The sequence below is a fragment of the Lineus longissimus genome, chromosome 1 (genome assembly GCF_910592395.1).
Source record: "Lineus longissimus chromosome 1, tnLinLong1.2, whole genome shotgun sequence".
In the NCBI taxonomy this organism is placed as follows: domain Eukaryota; kingdom Metazoa; phylum Nemertea; class Pilidiophora; order Heteronemertea; family Lineidae; genus Lineus; species Lineus longissimus.
This window is the reverse complement of record NC_088308.1, coordinates 4,562,070-4,586,710: the sequence shown is the minus strand read 5'-3', so window position 1 is coordinate 4,586,710 and position 24,641 is coordinate 4,562,070. Positions and strand designations below refer to the sequence as shown.

At 40.9% G+C, this 24,641-nt stretch overlaps 3 protein-coding genes and 1 non-coding gene across 11 annotated transcripts; all 4 read left to right on the top strand.

The window, feature by feature from the left end:
- The first annotated feature begins 125 nt into the window (after window positions 1-125).
- LOC135486025 (3-phosphoinositide-dependent protein kinase 1-like) lies at window positions 126-7,066 on the top strand. 2 transcript variants are annotated; one of them, XM_064768489.1, is made up of 13 exons: window positions 126-211; window positions 705-845; window positions 1,027-1,069; window positions 1,236-1,382; window positions 1,632-1,776; window positions 2,069-2,172; window positions 2,378-2,546; window positions 2,920-3,196; window positions 3,492-3,592; window positions 3,967-4,081; window positions 4,705-4,802; window positions 4,966-5,020; window positions 5,319-7,066. In XM_064768489.1, exons 1-13 carry the CDS (start codon window positions 209-211, stop codon window positions 5,412-5,414), a joined length of 1,494 nt encoding a protein of 497 aa, XP_064624559.1. In that variant the 5' UTR covers window positions 126-208; the 3' UTR covers window positions 5,415-7,066. The 2 variants fall into 2 exon arrangements, with proteins under 2 accessions (XP_064624559.1, XP_064624552.1); XM_064768482.1 differs by having other exon boundaries at window positions 2,375-2,546.
- A 2,303-nt stretch (window positions 7,067-9,369) lies between these two features.
- Window positions 9,370-17,602, top strand: LOC135498119 (leucine-rich repeat-containing protein 74B-like). Of its 4 annotated transcripts, none has more exons than XM_064788293.1 (11): window positions 9,370-9,434; window positions 12,225-12,552; window positions 12,937-13,217; window positions 13,371-13,464; window positions 13,745-13,794; window positions 14,090-14,171; window positions 14,382-14,467; window positions 14,735-14,929; window positions 15,291-15,386; window positions 15,743-15,850; window positions 17,221-17,602. In XM_064788293.1, exons 2-11 carry the CDS (start codon window positions 12,333-12,335, stop codon window positions 17,437-17,439), a joined length of 1,431 nt encoding a protein of 476 aa, XP_064644363.1. In that variant the 5' UTR covers window positions 9,370-9,434; window positions 12,225-12,332; the 3' UTR covers window positions 17,440-17,602. The 4 variants fall into 4 exon arrangements, with proteins under 4 accessions (XP_064644363.1, XP_064644382.1, XP_064644376.1 ...); XM_064788312.1 differs by having other exon boundaries at window positions 15,743-15,854; window positions 17,221-17,378; XM_064788306.1 differs by lacking the exon at window positions 9,370-9,434 and adding an exon at window positions 10,500-10,561.
- Window positions 12,609-12,692, top strand: Trnal-cag (transfer RNA leucine (anticodon CAG)). Its single transcript has one exon. It is a non-coding gene; the product is annotated as a tRNA-Leu (tRNA).
- Window positions 17,603-18,705: 1,103 nt separating the features above from the next.
- LOC135486001 (uncharacterized) lies at window positions 18,706-23,431 on the top strand. 4 transcript variants are annotated; one of them, XM_064768462.1, is made up of 2 exons: window positions 18,706-19,266; window positions 20,221-23,431. In XM_064768462.1, exon 2 carries the CDS (start codon window positions 20,539-20,541, stop codon window positions 22,951-22,953), a length of 2,415 nt encoding a protein of 804 aa, XP_064624532.1. In that variant the 5' UTR covers window positions 18,706-19,266; window positions 20,221-20,538; the 3' UTR covers window positions 22,954-23,431. The 4 variants fall into 4 exon arrangements, with proteins under 4 accessions (XP_064624532.1, XP_064624541.1, XP_064624515.1 ...); XM_064768471.1 differs by lacking the exon at window positions 18,706-19,266 and adding an exon at window positions 19,283-19,904; XM_064768445.1 differs by lacking the exon at window positions 18,706-19,266 and adding an exon at window positions 19,283-20,040.
- Window positions 23,432-24,641: the final 1,210 nt, after the last annotated feature.

The window sequence follows — 24,641 nt, the reverse complement described above, 5'->3', positions numbered from 1 at the left end:
CAAAGATGAGCTTGTTTGATAATAAAATAAGTCCCACTTGATATATTTAAGAGTAATAAATTGACCAACAATGATTTAATCGAAAGGAGATTAGAAATCGTGCTAGGATTGCGCACGCGCAGTACCACTTCCGTCGGTGAAAATGGAACCCGTCCCATCAACATAAATCTGTCAAAATCGCTCTGCATTTGCTGCCTCCAGAGACAAAATGGTGTGAAATATCAAAATAATCAAAGATAAATATTAGCCCCATGATATCTGACCGTTGTTACCGTTGGATTTTCTTTTGTAAACCTTCATTCGTTAAACAAATTGTGACGTTGTGTATAATGCATTTGCGTACATGATGTACTGTGTCGAGTGTGTGTGTGTGTACAAACATGTCATGTACATTCATATGAGTACACTTCGACTTGGATATTGTTTTGCTGACCTTTTGGCTCAGTCCAGTCTGTGTCCTGCCCTGAGATCATAATGCTAAATGCAAGCTACTTATTGGATGGTTACCAGATCACAAAATATTTATCATTTTCTTGATTTAATCAATGATTAATGATTGGTTTGAACTTTTGAAGGAGAAGTCGAGAACTATTATTAACTAACTAGAAGATGGACCTTTTCAACTGGACACAGAACACAAGTCCACAATTTGAATACATTATTAGGGTGCTAAAGATTTACCAAAGCAATATGTTTTGTTTCAGTCAATCCCCAGCCCTAGTCGAACTTCGAGCACTGGAAGTGATGTATCAAACGATAAAAAAACGAGTGCACAGATGCCTGCCAAAAAAACTCCGAATGATTTCAAGTTTGGAAAAGTTATCGGAGAAGGTTCTTTCTCAACAGTAAGTATTGTAATGCCAGCATTGGTTTCATCGCTTAGACTTAAGTAAAATTGACCTAGATAACTACTTATACGAGGTCAGAAAAGGTTGTGGCTTTTTTCTCTTCCCCTGGAGATACTCACACCCTGTCCATAATGGTTATTGGTTATGGGTATTTCTTACCAGTAGCTTATTTTTGCAGGTTATACTCGCAAAAGAAGTGAACTCAAACAAAGAATATGCAAGTAAGTAGCTAGTCTTCCTCGTCTCTCGTACTCTGAATTGCAGATGTAATTTTTCACCGATTTCAGCTTCTTTGAGTGATTGTGGTACTGATTGGTGGTGAGTTCTTGTCTCAAGGCTCTAGTGATGACAGATGACCATGCACTAATTTGTCTTCATTTCTTGCAGTGAAAGTGTTGGAGAAGAGGCATATCCTCCGAGAAAAGAAAGCTCAATATGTGAACCGGGAGAAAGAGGTGTTCAACATGCTGTCCAAGCACAATCATCCGTTCTTCATCAAATTGTACTTCACATTTCAAGACCCCGAAAGACTATGTATCCTTTATGTCTTCATTCATAAATTCAGTCCTCTATCTTCTCTTCTTAAAATCAACTTAAAATGTTCAATGCCTCAGTCCTGCCCTTTAATTTTCCAATTCATCAATAAAAAATCATGTAAAATATCCTGATATTCAGAATGACATTCTGATCTTTTGAACAGAGAGTGGCATCCACTCACCACTCTACCCAGTAAAATCTACTCCTAAAGTGATAATATTTGGCTACTACCTTAACTTCCACCAGATTTCGGTTTGAGTTATGCAAGACGAGGTGAACTGTTGGACTACATTAAAAAGTTAGGTGCTTTTGATGACAGGTGCACCAAGTTTTATTCAGGAGAAATCATACTAGCGCTAGAGCATATGCATAGTTTGGGAATCATACATAGGTAAGTTATTCTATAATTGTACATGTACTCATGAATACTCTTCACATTCCAATTAGCGCTATTTCACAAGATGTTGCCAAACTGCAGAAAACTGTATGAATGTAAATATTTGTGACTCTTTGTGAAAATGGCATCGTACGGTCATTTAAAGGAGCTAATGTCATGTGTGAAATCGGTAGTCCTCATGTGACTATGCATAGTTAGGGGCCTGGGTTGTGTTCAAATGTTGGATTCAAACAATAATCATATTCCTCTGATTTATGTTACCACATACTTTGTGTCTGTCTTGCAGGGATTTGAAACCAGAGAACATCCTCCTGAATGACGATATGCACATTCAAATCACTGATTTTGGATCAGCTAAAATCATCAAACCTCAAGAGGAACCCAAGTCAGGTAAATGTCATGGGCACAAGTTTCTTACAATGATTCTAAGCCTTTTCTGCTGATAATCTTCAAGTCAACAATTTTGAAAATGGAATATGATGGTCTCTTAAAAAACTACTGTAGTAAGCTATGCATTCAGAACTCTTGTCTGGCACAAAGCGGACCAAACCGTTGCTTAAAATGTCAAACATTTTTCTCTTTACGCCTATAGCAGATAACACAGATTCTCAAGGCCGAAAAAGGAAGAATTCGTTTGTTGGCACTGCACAGTATGTTTCACCAGAGGTACTAAAGGGCCAGCAGGTGTACTTCAGTTCAGATCTCTGGGCATTAGGATGCATAATATATCAACTTCTGGCTGGATTACCGCCATTTAGGGGAAGGTACGTAAACTAGGTTTTACATCACATTTTACTGAACTTTTAAAATTTCTGTAACTAGTAGTAAGAATATGGAATACATTAATATTATGGAAATATTTTGAACTTACCTTAGGAGATGCCTCTGTTAGCAGGAGACCCTCTGTATTAGAGACAGTGATTTGGTCCCAAAAGGGTTGTTTCTATAGAGTTTGACCTCTGTACCCAAGCCACCTCCCTCTTAGAGACAGCATTTCTCAGTCCTAAGGGTGTTCATGAGAGGATCTACTGTACTTAAACTGCACCTACTCGGGCTCCTGTGATACAACACATTCAAATTATTATAATTCCTTCTCTTATATTCTTAATCTGTGCATGTTTTGTTATATTTTTTCAGACATGAATATGAAATCTTCCAAAAGATTGCAAAATTAGAGTATGAATTCCCCGAAGGATTTAATCCCATTGCAAAGGAATTGGTAGAAAAACTTCTCGTGTTAACACCGGAGGAGAGACTAGGTTGTGAAGAAATGGGTGGCTATCAGCCACTAAAAGATAGTGTGTTCTACAAGGATCTCAACTGGAGTATATTACCGGACCAACAACCACCAGAACTTGTTCCGTATCTTCCTGCTGTAGACGACACATCCGAAAATCTCTGGAGTGATTACAAGGTGAGTTTACCAGATTCAACTTTTGTGCCTTCTGAACTTGCATAGATTCAAAATGATTTAAATATGAAAGTGATGAGATGGATATTCAGAAAGGGCTGATTTAGAGCTTGCCTAAAATTGGTCTTGTCAATAGGGTGAGACAAGGTCTGTACTTCTTAAAGCAATTTCTCTGACCTAATTCCGCAACAATCAGAAGTCTTAGTCAAGCATTTTTGGAGTCAAATCCCGCAGCAATTTCAGAATACCACAAATCAAACAAAGTCAAGTGTATTTGGTTTTCATTTGTTATTTTTAGGCTGGGTTAGATGAAAAGCAATTATCTCGTCTCCATGGTATCGAGTTACACGATAATGACAAGCCACCATCTACCTCATCATCACCTTCCAAGGAACCTGGGTACGCTCTCAAACCTATCAAAGGGCCTCCACTGAACAGTAGCGATCCTGTCTAGTTTTGGGCTGTCTTCTTCACCTTCCCAGGTCGCTCCTGCTGTACATTTGCAGGCTGTACTGATTGGTCAAGTATAGGTAATTCTTCACCATCATGCCCTGGCCTTAGGAACTTGACTCATAAGTGCTTACAGATGGTACCCGGTTACTTTTAGAGCCGGCTCACTCAATGAAACAAACATGACATATCAGGTTTCTGCAGACCAAAGTGTCCTTGTCCTGTTTAAGGCTGACTTCTTCTTGTCCCGCATGAAAAGCCCTTTGTCCACTGATTGCGTCAGTTTATCGAAAATGAAAGTGAATCATTTCTTTGTACTGCAGTGTGTCAGAAGAGGAACGCAAAGCCCTGTTAAAGACACAAGCAGAAACAAACAACTTCCATAGATTTGTTAAGAATAACTTAGTATTAAAGCAAGGATTAGTTGACAAAAGAAAGGTAGGGCTGTTTCCCCTGTAAATTTTATGTGCTTGGCAGTTAAATTGATCACACAGAGTAATGAAATGTCGCACAATGCAGTAGGTTGTATATGTGCGTGTATCAAATTGTTTTTATTGGTTTCTTAAAAGTCAATATGAACTATTAAGTCAGGTGCATGTATATCTTGTTATCAAGTTCATATGATGAAAAGTCAAGTAGTACAAGCAATTATCAAGTTCACTTCGGGCAAATTTAAAAACGTGTCACCATTTAAGAGTAGTTATTATGGTGCTCATAGGTGATCTGTGACTCAAGTTCATGGTCATTTCTGGATCGAAGCATCTGATAACTTGAATAGTCATTTAGAATGCTAACATGTCTTGGAAAAAAGTTTGTAACTGAATCATGTCTCACCTGGTGCAGGGGTAATTTGTGAGGATATATTTGGATATATTTCGAAAGTAGTCATCACCAAAATATGGCCAACACCATGCATTTCACAACGCCGTCTTGAGATTTGTTTCACCAATGAGTGGAAGCTATAGAGAGAGTACCTCTGGAACTTACAATGGCTGGGACATGCCCCTCCACATCACATGTATATCTGATTTTCTTGCTCTGCATGTATGTTTGTGTTTCAGGGTTTGTTTGCAAGAAGACGGATGTTGTTATTAACCGAGGGACCACATCTTTACTATGTTGATCCTCAGGCTATGGTGCTCAAAGGGGAAATTCCATGGTGAGTTCAATCTTAAGAAATGCTCAATATATTTGTGTTTTGGCTATTGCCATCTGTTGGAAGCTGACATAAGTTGTTTATGCTTGTCTGGCCTCAAGTTGTGACGGAATTATCACGAATCCTGGATCTTAATCAATGCATCACCTTCGACTTACAATTTCAGGTCCAAGGAACTCCGACCAGAAGCCAAAAACTTCAAGATATTCTTTATACATACAGTAAGTTTCGTCAGTTCAATATCTTAACACCCCCCCCCCCCCCATTGTCCCGCAATGACACTTATTTTTATAATTCTCCTTTTGTGGCTCATTCAGGCAGATGTGTTGCTGACTTTCAGTAACTGGAGGCAGTTCTAACACTGATGTGCCATTTCTTATCTCCTGAGAAGGGCTTGATTTAACAGCAGTCATGTAAGGTCGTCCTATTCTTTACTTACAGTCTGGTATAAAATTCAGGCTATCCACCCTTCAGCCTCTTGATTACGATACTTATGGAATGTACCTTGTTTCCTTTCAGCCAAATCGGACATATTATCTTGAGGATCCCCAAGGCTATGCATTGGAATGGGTGAAGAAGATACAAGAAGTATTGAATCGTTACTATGGAACTTAGAGGAAGCTTTATGGCATGGGTTAAAACAAACAAGTCACTTTTTAAGGACTTATTAATGATGCTATGCATTGGACGCTGCCATAGGAATGTAATATATATCTTAAGTACGTCTTTATGATACTGAGGTTACCAGTCAATGTCCTTAGGTCAAAAAGGCTATTTAAAAAAGGTGTATTAAAAAACAAACAAATATAAGCTAAACCTAACAAACACACCAGAGCATATTCTGATATTGGTATGAACTGTGGTGTTTCAGATGCAGAGAATCGGAATGAAAAGGTGAATTCCCTTGCATTAGATTATCCATTGGTCACATCCACTTGAGAGTGCCATACAATATTAAGATTATTTTGCATTATGTTAGACCTTCCTTCTCGACCTGAATATGTGATATATGGTACCGTTTCCAGATTTCATGTATAAATGTTCATGTGAGAGTTTGCATTGTGCGTTTTGGAATGGCTGTCTATTTCAAATAATTGTGGGTTTTAATCTGAATCAGATGTTATATGTTGTTTGGTTGACACTGTGAACCAAATGCAAGGTTCCTTGCACCCTACAGAGTGGTTAATCAGATTAATATGTAGCGATTATCAGCTGCCGGATTTTGTCAATAGACGTGCCGGAATCTTTTTTTGGGCTGGTGAAATTGAGGTGCAAAAGTAGATGATCAACAGTGTCACCCCTCAATTTCACCATCCCACAAATGTTTCCGGCAAGTCTAGTATTAACGAAGTATTTAAAGATACTAGAACATGTTTAGGTACATGTGTATAAATGGACAAATTAATAAGAATTTTAAACAAACTTAAAAACATGACCTGTTTCCTGTTCAGAAGGGCAGATCGTGTCATTATTGTTGTGTTTGTATCATGGCATTTGATCATGTAAGAATGATTTCTAAAAGTTTCCTTCTACAAAGTACATGTTGTATCAGAAGAGTGCGTGGGTGCAAGATGTCATTCAATAAACTGACCAGCTTGGCTTTATCTGAGGAAAAACCAAAGCAATTGGTACTTTGCCTTGGTTTTGGTAGTTTTCATTCTCTTTGGGACACCCTTTGCATTAGTCAGGGTTTGGGTTGTCTTTATTCCGAATGTACAGTCCTGTAGATATGTTTGATATGTTACTCATGTCCATTATTGATCTCAGATGTGTCAAACAATGTGTCAGTGATCTGTTAATCAAGAGTGTTATTTCTGTCAAAAGTTATTTTAATTCTGTTTCCAAAACTTGGTTAGGGAAGCCTCTACCTGTAGCTGTTAGTAAAGCTAGCTACCTTGTACCATTGCATTAATATTAAAGGTCTATATAAATTCATTGTTCGATGATGATTGTTATAGTTCAATTTGCAAGTCTTGCCTTTTATTGGTAGCCGAATCTTTAGGGATGCAGAGATTGTTGTGGTCATTAACCGCAGGTGGATTGCAGCAACATTCCGTCGGCCTCTACAGGTTTACCAGGACATACAGCAGTAGTAACCTGCATGATGAGATTTAGTGGGGTCGCCTACCTATGAACACATTGTTTAATCGAGGTAACGGCCTGATCCTGCAACCAGTGCCGGTTCTACTCTGATACAGGAACTCCTATATTTTGCTTCGACGCTACTTTTGGCCTTAAAGGGGGACCATAGGCAAGTGCTGGGGGGGGGGGGGGGTTAAATTGATGGACTTCAGTTGACTCGTGTGCACAGTTAAGGGATTGATTGACTCTTTGTACGAGTTTGAATAGTTTTGATGTACTTTGAGATAGAAGTGACCCCAATTAATGTCTTCGTGTAACTTAATCATGCCAACCTGGCTCCTGGCTGTAGAGTCCCTTAAAGTACATGTAACTATAAATTGTGCAATGTCATCATGGTGGATTGTCTGACAACATGATCCCTTCTTCGTTCAAATTGCTAACATGAGACTGTGGTGCTGTATTGTACAGATAGATGTCCTAATTGCAGATGGTCAATGTGTTTCATGTACTTGACTCTGGTACCTTGTCCTCCTGTGAGTGGTGTCCTTTGAATAGATTCCACTGTGATTTTAATGGTGACCCGAGACTTCCGAGTATCAGAAAACAGTTCCAGTGTATACATATATGATTTGCACTACACTAGCAATGCAATGTCGTTATCATCATCGTCATTAAGGGGGTCTCAGCTCTGATTTATGTATCAGCCTGTCTTGTTCAAATATGATACGGTATTATGATGTGGTGATTTTTCTGATGTCTTTGTGTTAGGGGTGTATCAAATGCTGTCGCCCTTCAAAAGTACCGATGCAACTTCCCTGTTCATAGATCATTGTACAGTTCTAAGCCAAAATAGAATATATTGTAGTAAAACCAATCACGTCTTGTAGCCATTTCTTGGTTTCTGGTATCATATGCATCACAAACGACACCACATGGTGATCCATGCTCGACCATTGAGTGTTGGACGCACGTGAGGGCGGATGAGGCAGGAGGGATGGACGAGGTGAGTGCAATAGGTGACGGGGAACGTCAATTAAGAATTGAGGATCAAATGGACACCCCGTTACAAGATTGTTCATGTGCTACATTATACTCCTCTGACATATGCCTGATTTCCCCCCAATACTTAAGTCAGGAGAGCCATGAGAACAGGTGGTGCTGCTTGTGATGAGGTATAACCCATCGACAGCGCATATCAATGACTTATGACAGATTGTGACTTGTTGTTGTTTCCAGGATTGATGACAGACTGTGACAGTTGTCACAACTACTAATGGCAGATTGTGGCAGTTACATGCAATCACTTACAGATTGGGGCAGTCACGTTTTCTCCGAGAACTGATTAACAGATATTTTGCATTGCCTACAAAGACAATTTTAACACTTGTCTCCAAGTTCCCAGGACTGATGACGAGTTGCCACAGTTCGCCCTGTTTTTGTAGTTGTCTCCGATCACTTCTATGACAGATTGTGACAGTTATTCCCAGGCCTTATGACCGTCTCCAAGGAAAGATGAAAGATTGTACCATTTGTGTCCAAGGACCTAGGACAGGTGCAGTAATTGTTTCCAATGACTGGGGACTTGGTCGTACCACATTTGTCCAAGGATTAGGACAGATTGTGCCGAATGACTATACCAGTTGGCTCCAAGGACTTTTGATATAATAGATTGTGACATGCCGTTATCCAACGTACTGTGTGCGAGCAGTAGTCCCAATAACAAATGAAAGATTGTGACATATGTCTCGAATGTCTTTTCCACCTAAAACGGGGTAATTTTTAATTTTAAGTAATCAAGTAGTTCCACTTTTGAGCTCAGATGGCGCCAGGTGGGGTCTGTCAAAATCATTGGCCTACCTGAAGCTCACGAAACTCTACAGGGTGGCCAAGAGAGTTTCAATCTCCTGCACAATAGAATTCTAGGGCCAAGGGCAGGACGAGCAGATCCACACCTGATAATCCATCTCAAAGCAGACTAATGATGGAGCTTGATAGCAAATATTACCTCGGCGCAATCCTCAACCGTTCACGTTTTGAAAACATACTGAACCTATAATGTGGCCAGGTCAATAGGAAGTCTGAGTGCCCTTTGCTTTGAGATTATTTGAGACTTTCAAACTTTTCAATACCGAATGGTTCTACTCCCCTCCCTGAACTGAAGGTACTAACGAACGTTTGAGTTGACGTTCTGGAAACAAGTCAGTATTCAGTATTCTTTTGACAAGATTTTACTCATAGCCAAATAAAACAAACATTTAATACACGATGAGCATAGCTTTACCTACAATCATGGTGTTCCTTTTAAAATATTAAGTCAATATGTACTTTTGAGAAAATGGACTTATATTTTCTCAGCAAACTGGCAAATGGGGACTTTCATTGTCAGGAGTGCAGTTTCATGTTTGTTATTCCCAAACCCACTTGGGCTATAACATACCCGAGATTAATAGTCTAGCCCGATATTGGATAGAGTCAATTAATAACACAGCTCATTCGGTTCGGTTCGTTAACACATCGATACAATGTCTCGTTCGGATTATTCTTAAAAATCAGGTACGTAAGATTTTAATAACATCAGGATATCCTTACTAAAGGTATCATAAAAACAGGGGTATAATATTAGAACAAAGCACAGCATAGCTACTTCTGACCCCATGTTATTCCAGGGCTTACCAAAAGACACTCTGGCTGGTCAGGATGGAGACACTGCTTGCGTGAGTTTGTATCGCCTTTGTTCCAAGTGTGTCCTTTTACTCTATAACCGAAACTTTTAAGGACAAGCAATTCCATCGTCGGGTTCTGACATTTATGGTAGTCATCTCATTTCTGTAAGTTCCTTTTCCTTGTGAAACATCTGCGCAGTAAGCTCATGCATCCTGGTTATAGGTCTTTTCGCTACATGAGGACATAGTCACATACCCGGGGAATATACGACCTGGGACAAGCATTCCTCATTTCGCGCTCCTAATGCTTAAGCTGTCGGAGCACACATAGGAAAATATCTGCCAGTGCGAGATCTATGTCGCAGAGGTCTTTAAATCCTTAATTAGTAGATCAGAAAACAATGTTTTGTTTTATCACTAGCATTATGTCGTCTTAGACCTAGACGACACAATGCCAGTAATATTAACAACATTTGACGACGAAATGTGTTCGTTTTTCCTGGACATGATCGTGCAGACATTTACCCCGTGTGCGACCAACTTTTGAGCAACCAGCTCTTTCTGTGGTCAACCATGGGAAACAGTGACAAACATTCGTCTTGAAAATCAGTCAACACGACAAGAATACGGTCACAGTCAGTCTCGTCACAACCCTAACTGTCATCGCGCCAGGACATATCCAAGACGCCAATTAGACAATTACATGTAATGAAGTCTTTGAACCAGGGTAGGTAGAAAGGATGTCACCCTGCTGTGGACACCACCGCGATTAGGCCAATGCCAGTGTCCTGCCTTTTTCAAGTCAACCATCGTTTTATTGCAACTTTAAGTACCTAGTGTCGTTCCGGACAGTTGGAAGTAAATCATGTCCAAAACATGGTAAAATGGACGAGTCATGTAGGTTCGGACAACAATAAGGTATAATTTTCGACGATGAGTGTATGTATATGTCTGTGTACGGACACTTTTTCTCAAGTATCCGCGGCATCTTATCCGTTTCGGACAATAACAATTCTGGTAAGTTAGGCTATATTGTAAGAATGGCAAATACACGAAATGTCGGGTAAGTCGGACAGCCTTCGTTTTCGTTGGTAGCCAACTAGCATGCCGATTAATCGGTTGTCTGTGAGGCAGAGACCCGGGGACAAAGAGTCTTCTCCTTCCTTGAAGCCCGATAATCGGCATGGGTGCATGACCAGGAGTTCGTTCACCTTGCCAATCACCCGGCGAAAATGTGGCACTTGTCGTGGCCCTGCGACGGACAGGAAAGTGCCGAGTTTACAGTAACGACAGATTCACACTCTCCATGCAAGTCGGGCTCTCTCCTGAAGTGTTAGTGAAGGCGGCAACCATATGCGCTCCTCAACACGTTTGCCTTTAAGTTTAAGTTTAACATCCTCATGATTAGCATAAAGCTTTTATGAGATATCTTAGCATGTCCGAGTAATTTTAAATTCATTGATCAGGTCGATGTTAACCGCATCATTTACGGTTGCATGGATGTGACAGTGAAGACAATCAATATAACTATGGTAAAAATCGAACTAACGACCACACCAGAACAACTGTAACCAAGGACAATGTAATTATCATTGCAATCGGTTGCTGCTCATGTAGTCTGGTAATCAATCTTTTGTTTTTCGTCACTCTCATGAAATAAGTGCCCAAGTCATATTTTATAATTTTGAGAAAAATCGAAAAAACGTATTCATTTCCTAACTACATGTATTTCAAATTTACTTTGCAGCTAACTAAGAATTAAAAAAAATGACAATGAACATACAATTAATTGATAATATTTCTCACTGGTGTTACATAACGGGTCCAGATGAATTAGGCAGTTTGATAAATACATGTACTCAAATGCGACTTAGGCAGTTTAATATCTGACTTAGGCAATTTGATTTAAGAAAGCCATGACTTAGCCATGACTTAGCCATGACTTAGGTGTGCATTTATCAGAGAGAGATACTTATCCCAGAAAAATCAATTACCGATTTGAAACCAAATGGCAAAATAGATTGTCCAGTATTATTTAAATTCCCAGGAAATTACCTTTCACGGTCTTTCACAAACATTAAATATCGACATCAATAAAATGGCGCACCTGGTTAATAGATCGTGATATCACGGACCTAAGTACTCTGGTCCGTGGCGATATGAACTGTCTTCTGTTATGAGATTTGTATAACAACCAATAAAACGTAATCCTTTTAAACCGATTGATATGATGTCCAAAGACGAATTTTATTAGGGGATCTTAATCTTGTAATGCACAAGAATGTTTTGTTGACATTCTTCTTTTTTCATTCTGTTGGCCGCGCGGTACGTTAATGGACATGATAGTGAGATCAGTCAAATGGGATATTTTTTACAGATTGGATAGTTTTACAAATCAAACATGTGAGTCTCAATTCATTAGCAGCCCTGGTCAGATAGCTCTCATCTCACCACACCGCCCACCAGGTTTGAAATATCGACAGGCGGAGTATATTACTGTGCCAGGATGCAGGTGATCGGACAGGGATATCACTTCAAAAGATTCGTTTTTATCTCAGTGAGAATATCGCGCGCGGTGATAGATGTTATTTCTGATCAGTAATTGTTGGTACCATTCTCTTCTCCAAAACCTTCAGTTGGGGAAGTTTTTGTTGACCGGTAATCTATTTTATACTTTTAGCAAATAAGCCAGTTTTTAGACCAATCAGAAGATCGAGAAATTGACATGCTATAAAGGCTTCTTGAACCACGAACTGAAGTCTCTTAACCAAAACATTGCTGCCTTACCATGGGCACCCAGGGTAAACCACTGCCTACCCCGTTAGGGCGCCAAGCCTCATTCTTGAGTTCGAGCTGCACCAGGACGAACTTGAGCCGAGGGCGTCTGAGGCCAGTTACCGCCTCGAAGGAGCTGATCTTGGATGAGGTCGATTTTGAGGCCCCGAAGGTGGAAGTGATCGCCGAGGATGGTAGCAGCGATGACTACGATACTGACATAGAAATAGATGGTAAGTAGCATGCATACATGTAATCTGAACTTTCTTAATACAAGTGTGGGCACCAAGTCAGGATGGCCGAGTGGTCTAAGGCGCTGCGTTCAGGTCGCAGTCCGGTTCTCCGGGCGTGGGTTCGAATCCCACTTCTGACATTTTGTTTTGGACCGCGAAAAAAATGACCGAGAACAAGAGCATGGCTGTCGCCAAATGCTGTAATCGTAATTATGGCCAACTTGAGTTTTTTTTGTTAGGGTGTGCATTTACCCGAGAGACAACGAGAGAGAAACTTATCCCAGCAAACACTTTACAACTATATCCATGAACTCCCATTACAAATCCATCGATGCTTTCAAAATACATATACTTGAACTTGGTTTTTCAAATTCTTCTTTTCAGAAAAATGCGCCACGTCCCTTGATTTGAATGGTGCGGTGATATATCGGCGGACTTGTCGGAAACTTGGTATTCTTCCCATCAAGTCGATGGGCGCCATGTTGGCCAAGTCCACCATCCGCTTGCGGCACCGTGTAATAGGACCCGTGGGTGCTCTGGCACTCTCCAATGCGCTGCTGGTAAACGGAAATGTCACTGTTTTACACATCGATGGGAACAACATTGGACCCAAGGGCACGAGATATATCTGCTGGATGCTCTTGGAAAGTGAGATCAAAGACTTGGTGAGTAACATCCCGAGATTAAGGTTTTTTCATTCCTATACGTCGTCTTATCAATGAAATACGTGTAATGAGAGCGGAGTTTAATGTTGTGCGAAGTAAGGTATGTTACCAATAACCAGCACTGTTTTTAGGTTTTCCACATCTACCATTCAGAGCCTCTCAGACAACAACATCGGTCAAATTGGAGCAGGAGCGATAGCAGAGTGCCTAGCGCAAAACCGAACTTTAGTCAGATTGAATTTATCAAGTAAGTAACATCAAAGGGTTTTAAGACAGAGAAGTGTATGAGCAATCGTTAGTGACAGTTAGTTAACGAGATTCGGCACTATTTGTATCAAACTCACTCAATCCTGGCGAAAATTAACGGACAGGAAAAAAGTGAAAGTTACACGTGTCAGCGAAGATTAATTCAGCAAATACTATAACCAGTTGGTCCATGTACATGCACGCAATCTATGCGATTGCAAAGACCGAAGATTATTATTATATGGTGACTTTGATTTCAAATTCATATTGTCCTTTTTTAGGTAATGATCTTGGAAACGACGAAGCACATTTCATTTCGACGGCACTGAAGGTAATGGTAGCGCGAGCGCTGGAGGCATCAAGTGCTATACGGACCATAAATACTGGAATCTAATAACATTACATGTAAAACACCAGCCGACATGATCAATTTAGTGCCAAGTACATGTAACGTAAACGTAAAATTCATGTATCGAATGGTGATACTGAAGAAGTCATGTGAGATTGACCGCACAGTGTTCTTCTGAGCCGCCAATGTCACAAGAATACCAAGTTAAGTTAGCGTTTTGCCCATTTCTCTCGATAAACTTTCCCAAAAATCATGTATTTATTTTCTGATTTTTCAGGTGAACCGGGACTTGGATGAACTCGACTTGAGTAAAAACAGTTTCGGGGACGACTCTTGTTCAGCTCTTGGTTCGGCCATAGGTAAGCAATGTGTATTTTCCTAACTGACTAATGTAACTATTGCACCATCCGCCATTCAAGATGGCCGCCACGGCATCCATATTGACGTGATTCCGCTTCGTCACTTTTATCACCTGAACTTTCTACGTAGCATAGATTATCATAAACGTATTTCAAAGGCAGCTTTTCCCCAGTTTTATTTTCACCTCACAGAGAACTGCTTTTTTGCAGGTATAAATGAAGGCCTACGGACAATTGACTTAAGTTGGAACAAAATACGAATGAAGGGAACAGCCGCTCTAGTCAAAGGTTTACTGGTAAGGAAAAGACTGGCAATTTGAACAAATTGTACATATTTCAACTTGTAGAAGTTCAGGTATCATCACTGCTCTATTCTATCCGTTTAAAATAATAGGGAGATTTCGCAAAACCCCCGAAACGCCAACGTTAACGACTATCCCTCTCGACCTCCAGATAACTACATGTATGTCGAACAAAGTTCTCACTTTATTGATAACACTTCTTTCCCAAACTGGCCTGAGCCAACTTTCATTCAGATCTGCATAAAATTACATTCTTCTCAGAGAAATGATACCCTCCGTTGCTTGAAGTTGTCGGGTAATGGTGTAGCGAACGAAGGGGCGAAATCAATAGCACAGGTTATAAGGAGGAACGCCACCATTACTGAACTGGACATTTGTGAAAACAGAATATTCGATTCCGGACTCCTAGATATGTCAAAAGCTTTGAAGTTTAACAAGGATCTTGAGGTATTGAGGGTAAGTAGGGACTATTCTTACAAAAACTTGTTCGTTTTTGGTTCTGTAAAAACTATTCTGGGAGATTCCTTCTGGTAATGGTGTTGGCTTATTAAAGGGACACTAGTCCTGTAGGCAAAATCCAGGTAGGCCAGATCAAGTTACACAAAGTTGCCATTAGGGGATCACCTAATCTCTGAGTTTGGCCGGATGACAAGAGGCAGAATACTATTGGTGGCAAGGGACCGTCGTGGCTCCTATAAGATATCCACTGTTGATGCCTTTGCACATTCCCTTCTCAATAAATCGAAACAACAAAACCGTTAATCCATTTTACTTAGTAAAGTCACGTTTCCTTTTCATCGAAGTTTTTTTTCTTCAGGTCGCAAACAACCCCATTACGTCTTACGGTGCTCTAGGACTTTTAGAATCACTGTGTAAGAATAAAGAAAACGTTTTAAAGACACTAGATATTTCGGTGAGTATTGCGATCTGCCAGGTACATTACTGGTCAGAAGAAACGACACAATATCGCAAGATTTGCGACTTGATACTTTAAATACCCATTTGATGGCCCCTTTTTGGGCCATTGACAGTCGACCATGGATGCACTTACCAGCTGAAGGTCAGCTGCAATGAAATGTATACATGTATATCCAGTTAGACCAACAGCTACGAAATATAACGACTGCAACTTTATCGCAAACCTTTTCCTCGCCGGCCGGCCGACCGTTGGTAGATCGATATACACGTATATGATCTTCCTAACCGACCAAAGGTCCCAAGGACGTTCATACTGGCGACATATTTAAACTTCCTTTTTTCTCTTGGCAGACGACCCACATCCACACCCAGGCGATGGGCAAGATCTCCACCATCAAGGAAGATAATCCGGACTTTCAGTGTCTATACGGTGGTACTTTGACAACACCCATTAATAAAGTGGGTAAGGGCATGTTGTTTCATCATTCTGTATACTGTAGCCGCTCTCTAGGTTCTTGGTGCGGGAATTTCACATTTATTCGCGTAACCCTGCATGCAAAAGCGCTCACTGTAACACCTCACATGACACTAGCGTAGGTTGCTGCACATCGCTCTCTGAACAGCTTACATGCAATATAATAATGCCTTTCCATTTTATCATTTGGTAAAATAACAGAATACCAAAGAAATTGCACATCCAAGGCACTAACGATAATACGACTTATACGGAAAATGACTTTAATACGGTGATACGACTTCTTGACTCTGAACTTATTTGATATTTCATGTCAATCTCTGAACCCAGAAGTATTAAGGTAGCAGGAAGGGGTGGGTGTTTGTGGTTTCTGAGTGTGAGGGGTATAGTGGTGTCTTTTGACTGTGCTTTAAGAGAAACTAGGCATGATGCCAGTCTCTCTTAAAGCACAGTCAACAGACATGTGGTTTCAGTATTAGGTCTTTCATTGTAGCAAACTCGCTGTAGATGTATAGGCTATAAAATTATTGAATTTTAGCTTATCAACTGGTGGTAGGCTAATGGTTATTATTTCTAATCAATTCTATACAACAAATTTCTGTTCAATTTCAAGTAACATTCACCTAACATTCACTGCATGTGACATGTTGCACTCTCAAATCACTTTCTCCCTCACTATGCACGCTTCTTTTGCACTCGCTGCCGGCTTTCAGGTAAATCGAAGGAGGATCAAATGACTGCTCAGAACCCTCTGTTGTTGCTCAAATGGTATGTGGCAGCGGAAAATCTGAGATTGTTGGATATCTTTCAAAGATTTGATAAGGATGGAAGCATGCAAGTTTCCAGGCAGGAGTTCGTGGAAGGTTTGAGAGTAAGTTAGCAGGAAGGGATTGAGTATAACACTCCGAGCAGCAATAACGGAGTCAACGGACCACAAGAGCCTCATCTGAGATCCTACAACGAGCTTTTTTACTTAGATCTATCTAGATCCAGCAACGAGAGGAGCTTTTTTTAATTTAGATCCTGTTAGCCCGAGCTTTTTAACTTGGATCCATTAACTTGGATCAATTGCAGCTTTTTAAACTTAGATCCCATAAAGAGCTTTAACGTTTTAACATGGGTTTTGGTTTTTCGGGATGACCTATAGATGAATTTAGAGGACTAACATAACTGGTGGGCCGAATGAGATGTTGCTTAAGAATTACTGAACGGTAGATGTCCGCTTTTTCTAGTTTGACGAAATAAGTACTAAGGCACAATAATGATGGTTTTTGGCGAGGATAAGGCGGGTGTGTATCAGTTGGTTTGGCACTATACTTTAATAGTCTAATCTCTAAATCATCTGCCTTTTCAGTCGATAGAGGTCCCCATGACTGTCGCCCAAATCGAAACTCTCATGGAACAACTGGACAGGGACGGCGACGGTGAGATTGACTTTGCCGAGTTGCTCCAGGGAGAGAGGGAGCTCACGAGGAAGCTCCTGAAGGCAGACATGAAGAAGAAACAACGCGAAAGGCTGGAGAGGGAGAAACACAAAAAGGTGGCAACAGAAGCAGCTGATGTTGATCTCTAAAGCCCTATCACCACATAAGACTTTTACTGTCAATCAATCACTCGCCAATCGTTGGTAGATGTAGGCCTTGTGCGTGATGCGCGACGTGAAACCAAATGTGATACTGTGCTGATAACACGGACGTAAAGCACATGTATAACATACTTATCAGTAGACTGAGAGCTTCTGCCAAATATATATATTTGTAAATAAAAAGACGACACATTTTGAAGAAGAAAAAAAAAGTTGTTTCATTTATTTCATGTCGGCTTTGGATTTGTGCATACGGGCTCGCATGCACTTATTTTGCAACTTGGGATCTTAGTAAGAACTATCTACGACTATCCTTGCTGTTGTAAGAAACTTGTCACGAATTACAAAGAAGTTGACCTGCAGCTTTACGATTTTTCTAATCAAGATTCTTGGTAACATTGCTTCTTCTAACCTGGTAAGATTGTTCTTACTAAGAACTGTACTGGTGGGATTGCTCGTAAAAATTAGCTTTTAATACTTAATGGTAGGATAATTCCTTCTAACAACGGTATTGCTAGGCTTTCTCTTACGTAAAGGAAGTCCTGCTGAAACCTGGCCGGTAATATCGTTCATACTAGCATTGTTAGGTAAACACTCGAAAAGCTCGTAACTTTGAGAGTGTTTTCACAGCAATATTGCTCACAAGAATCAGGTAGTATTGGTATAAGATCTCAGTTTCATACTAAGATCGAGAACTAATGGTATGATTGCTCTGGTAAGACTCATCTTTTCTCTTGTATGACTTGTAGGAATCGAATTGACCCAAAACCTTCAGAGAGTAAGTAAATTGCTTTCGGATTGTGATTTATATACTATATACAGTCATATACAGTGTGTGATGTTATTCGGCGTGACTCAACTTGTGAAACTTTGAATGTAAACCTGACTTTAAAGAATATCTCCCTTTTACTATAGGCTAACTGTGGCGTGCAAATATAATGCTAAAGGACAGAACGAAACACGAATAACGGAAAAATACTGTATGTCCGCCAACGTAATGGAACGTCCGTTTGACTTGTAATCCTACCAACCAGAGCAATCACTCCAAATATTTAAAGTACAATTCAAAGCAACTCAAACGTATACACGACCTTAAAATGTTTCTCTTTTGGCTATATAGGAGTTATTCGAGTGTACATTTGGCTAATGTATTAGTAGAATGTGAAAATAAACCTAAAGACATTAATGCATGTACCATATGTGTGCATGGAAGTATTCGATTGTTCCTGTCCTGGACGACATAGGATGGGGTGTTGTCTCTAGATATTTAGGTCACCAAACCACGTTCTGATGAGAATGATAGTCCAGCGCGAAAAAGTAGGATCATGTTTGTAGTATAGGCAAGTATACTGGCTAGTATACTAAACTGGTGATTTTATAAAAGTATCAGGACAGGCGTGCGAGAAGGATTTAAAGAGAAGGAGAAGGAGAAGGGCATTCACTTGATGAATTCAATAGATAGATTTATGATCAAGGATTTGGTAATGAATAGCCTAGGAAGTGATATAAATAATTCATTCAGTTCACAGTTGCAATTATCGGGGCATGCACCATGTGTCAAAACCAGTTGGATATCAATGATTGATTCGGTGAGGAACTATTTAGGCTATTTGCTAAAGTTTCATTGTTCTCGGAGTATCACGATTAACTGAAAAACGTGACGACCAAGTACAGTGCAAGTCATCAGGTCTGTTTGTTCAAGCAGAATTCCCCCTCAAATCAACTATCAAGAACTTAGTGAGTTTTGTGCCGACGAACTACATGTAACTATACCGCGGTTCGCTGTGGAGAATGAGACAGAATTGGGATAACAGTGTAAGTTTTAGTCATCACCACTTATGGTAAATTCCTGATATCAACAGATATGCTTGGATAACGAAGGTGAATAACTAAGTAAACGCATTATTAATGTTGAGAATTTTTATGAGACATGTCGATGGAGAAGTAGGTCGATTGTTCTTTGTCACCTGTTGATATAAAGTATTCATGAATCCAATGTATAAAATGCTTGAACAATAGGTGACTATCTGGGCCAGAATGCATTAAGGACACGCAACAGGACATATAGGGCTTGGATGTTAAAAGTAGACAGTGTAACCTTTTCTGTTAATCTATTGGAAGGGAACAAGTCGATGTCTCGCGACAGCTCTCGGCATCGATTTACGGCGTTTACCAGTCGCGTATCTGTCAATGACGTGTGGTCATCGACAGGAAACCTGAACGCCAAGAACTCCTTTTATTGCCGTCCCGTGTCACTCTTAATCGAAGGATTCACTGGTGACGAAAGACTTTCAAAAATTGACCTACATATCCCGGTGTGATACTTTTGGTCAAATTCTATGATATTCTGGATTATGTATTTGAAGGAAAAGGATTACAGTAATATCATTGATACTCAGTATTTGTGAGTCTTCCTGGTAGGAAATCCTGTTCGATGGAATAACCCCAACTGGGTAATGGGAGACGATTTATTATAACTCATTAGGACCGCAATATCTTAAAAATAGGATAAATTACGTCAGTATGAGCGGGCAGACGTCAATGACGAGACCAGTGTATAGATGTGCACTCATAGGGATACTGCATTAGGTATTCAATAATATTCATGGTATGAGTATACTCCGACAGGATGCAATAATGACTGCGATTAAGTAATTTTCGGCTATTTTATTCATATTAAATGCTCATCTCATTCAATGATCAGGTCAAATAGTTTCGCAGATTTAACGCTGGTGACTGTATTCTATCAGTATGTTTCCTCTTTGACAGATGTTGAAGGACCTAGACGCAGACACCATTGGTATTTTAAGGGAAGGACTATCTGTGAAGCTTAGACGAAGTTCGCCGCCTCACGAAAGAACATTCCTGGGGTCACAGTCTTGATTTGCGGATTCCATTCATAATCATGAAGCCGAGGTGTCAACGTGATACTGATAAACTGTATGTGCACAGTGCTACAAACTGACACTAACTGCTTTCACGTTCCATCAACAAAGGACATAGCGTCTGAAATCAAGTTTTTTTAAAAGACATCATTTAAGTGTTATAATTTTGCATTCATTCTGAAGGATACCATCCAAATCTAAGATGAACCTTCCGAGACTTTTCGTTCTACTCGTCACTTTGTATAGTCCAATGGTTCTAGGCCAAGACTTGCCCATCCCACCAGCCCCTGGTTTGAATCTCCCTAAGCCAGTATCGAGTCAAGACTTGCCCATCCCACCAGCCCCGGGTTTGAATATCCCAGAGTCAGTACCGCTGCCGCCGAACGTCGGCCCTGGGGGCATTCCTCTTCCTGTGGTACCAGGGGTCGGAGGAGGCCCTGTCATACCAGGGATACCAATTCCAACCACGTTAGCTCCCGAGCTCGGAGGACAGGGAGGCATTGGAGTGAAGATTGGTCATTTCAACTGCAATCGGTCCCTCATTGAGACTTGTAAGGACTCCCGAGTAGACAGAGGTGACGATGCTGCGTGCTACTGCGATGAGTTCTGTCGGATTATGAACGATTGTTGTGATGACTATGATCCTAAGATCTACACCAAACTGGTTGATCGGAGGAGGGAGGTGCTGCAAAAGTTGCAGTGCTCGGGCATCAATGAGGCAGGAGGCAAAATTCCAAATTATCCATTCGGATATCTCATGATGAACACGTGTCCTGATGCTTACCCGAGGAATATGCTGAAGTACTTGTGTGAGACAGACGCCGATAAAAAGGACGAGTTTCGGATGTGGCCAGTGTCAAGTAAGTTAACTGGGATATTCTATAAGAACATTTACTGTAGCATGTGTTGGGACGACACTGAAGTACTGCACTGGGCTGTGGAAGTCCAGTGCGAAAAAGACCCGAAAAAGAAAGAGAAACTTAAAGACAATTTAGACAAGCTTAGTACGTTCACTAAAAATAAAGGACGGTGCCCGGATAAAGACAATAATGTAATAAATCTCATGAGTTGTCGCAAGTTGACTGGTTTCTTGAATCCTTTCAACTGCACTGGTAAGTCACACCAGAACTTACGTAACTGTACGAGAACTTACATTAGCACTTGTAACGCCACCTGGCGGAATACGGCGATCGAAGAAGAGTGTATCAGCCACACGTCACTTGCCGCAGTGACGTCAGATACCAAGACACTTTACAAAAATCACCATTGTGGTATTTGTAATTATATCCCCAACGAAAAGTTGGAATGTGTGGGTCGGACGCCGGGAAAGACACAGGCCAAGCTTGAAGGACTGGCGGTGCTTTTCGACGCGGAAATAGAATGTGAGGAAAATGAAATTTATGACGTATTCGCTCGAAGGTGCCGCCCCCTATATTGCCACGAAGGGCAAGAGTTGGATACTGACAGGTGCTCTTGGTTGGATACAAATAGAACCAATTGTCCCCTGGTCATGTTGAGCGCAGAGGAGTACACCCTTTACAACAACGGGACGCTCTACCTCCATGCGGCGGACACGTATGTCAACGAGAGTAGCTACGACATCTCAAACGGGACCTTACTCGTCTGCAGTGACCTACTCGATACAAAGAAGGAAGATCTGATCACAGCTTCAGGGATTGTGACTGTCATCTCCTTGTCCATCTCAATATGTGCCTTGTTCCTTCTCTTCATGGTCTACCTGGTGTTACCAAAGCTTAGGAACGTCCCGGGGAAGATTTTGATGAGTCTCACATTTGCCTTGTTTTGGGCGCAAATCTTATTCTTGGTTGGCATTGAAAGGACTGAGATTCCCGAACTATGCATAGCTTTCGCCATGTTGATTCATTACTTCTTCTTGGCAGCCTTTGCTTGGATGACAATGATGGCAACGGACATGGCCTTAACCTTCCGACCTATGAATCTTCACGGTACCGGCGGAACTAGCCAGAACCGTTTCCTCTACGTCTCACTGTACGCTTGGTCGTTCCCTGCCGTCATTGTCGTCCCTGGCATCGTCATGGACCAGTTTGATTACTTCATAGACCCGTATAACCCTGGTTACGGCGGCGGAGGATCGGTGTGCTGGTTCTCCAACAAGATGGCGCTCATACTCTTCTTCCTCGTGCCATGCGCCGCGCACCTTCTAGTCAATTTCATCTGCTACATTTACACTGTTTACAACATAGCGGTCGTCAGCAAACTTGCCAAGAAAGCAAAACAATGTGATAAGTGCAACCTTTTCCTCTATTTCAAACTTTCTATTATAATGGGTGGGACATGGCTTCTTGCCTATATCTGGATTATCACCCGGAATGAAGTAGTGGAGTACGCATTTATCATATTGAACGGTTTGCAAGGACTTTTCTTGTTCCTGACATTCGTCTGCCGAACTCGCACATGGCGCCAACTCAAGAGGCGGGAAATATTGACAACGACGTCAAAGTCAACACAGGATACCAATACTGGTATGTCACTGAGATATAGGAATGCTTCCTACAAGTTTAAACATGACAGGCCGAAAACATATAACTCAGCTGCTTCAGAGGGGGAAAGACAGACTTTCATTAAATTAAATTGACCAATATATGTTTTGTACATGTTTCTCAAGGATTGAATTCCAAACAGTGTTTGTACTGCATGGCGTGATCGCATCACGCCGCGTTATAACTACTTTTGCAAAGGTCCCGTTTTCATAGTCCGCTGAAATAAGACCGCGGAAATAAGACTGGATGCATTACTTCTATCCAAGGTACACCGGACTATCAACTTAAGCACAGCCATGGTGTGTTCTCGTATATTTGATATTTTCTAACACTATCTATTTTCACAATTTACGCCTTGTCGAAAAGGACCGTGTTTGACCTTGAAAGCAAGACTTGTTTGCTTTTTTATATGCGACGTTAGATTGCTGATGCATTTTGATAAAGAATATTGACCGAAACCAATCCGTCATAAGATACAACAATCTGCGTCTGAGTACTAGTTGATAATTTTAAAGTTCATATACATTGTATGTAGCGAATAATTAATTACTCAAGTATAAATTTATATGTAAACGACTGCGTTTTTTCCTCTCAATTCCGTGGATTATACTCATCAAAACCCCTATTCATTGACGAAACTACGCCTAACTTAATGTAACTGAACACTAAAAATTCGTTTCTCTGTATGGAGAGTGATCTATATATACATGTAGGCCTACATGTAGATTGTGTGGCTGGCCTTCATATACACTCCATACAGACACTGTTCAGACACGGAGCTAGCCAGCCATTCGTCTCGGCTGACTGCATCCAATTGCCTCGCGCGCTAAAGCGGAGCATTTTTAAACCAATGTCATCATAAACTGATCAAGGCATAACCCCCTCCCAAAGAAATAGTCAAAGGCGGTCTCCCCACACCACGGACGTCGGGAAAAGTAAAGAGCCGCATTTGCCGTTCTGCTGGTGAAGACTGTTAAATCGAGCAAGAGCCGGAATTTTCAAATCGAGGTGGGACTGTTGACCATTTGGTTGCGAAGTTGATATTCCAGTACATGTATGTTATTGCAATGTTACAATTTGTTACAGCCCCCCCCCCCCACCTCCCCATAGCGACAGGAAAATCTTCTTGTCTTTGTGGTGTTTCCTGGATGAGACAACCAGGCCACGGGACAATGAGGCCAGTATCTGACCAGTAACAGCCGAGCATGGTGCTTCACATGAAGGGTTTAGAAGACAACATATCCTTGGGCAAAGATGCTTCATGTGCATGAAGGGACTAAGATCTTTCACCAGTGAGCGGCGGAGGCAAGTGAGTCTCATAACTAATTACGTGTTCACGATTTTTCAGAAGACAGCATGTCTTGAGACCAAGGTATTGTACATGTACAAGAATGTAATATGTTTGTCAGAAGACAAGATGCCTTTGGACCTAGGTCCACGAATTATGTCTAGAAAGTTCAACATGCCTTAGGACTGGCCAATTAATGTGTTTTTACATGCGTGTTCAGAAGACAACATATGGACAACACGGCACCAAGGAGTTTGACAGTGGATGTCGGACGACAACTTGTGGACTTCTCTCGGGACCAAGGTGTTGTACAAGAATGTCCAGAAGTGAGGCAACCTCTCTTGGGGCAAATGTGTTCACATTAATGTTCAGAAGATAAAATGTCTTGGGGTTAAAGTGTTTGACATAAATGCTCAGAAGACGGGACCGAGGTGTATGACATCACTGGTATTAGGGAGTTGTAAGAGAATGTTCAATGAGAAGACAACATCGTCT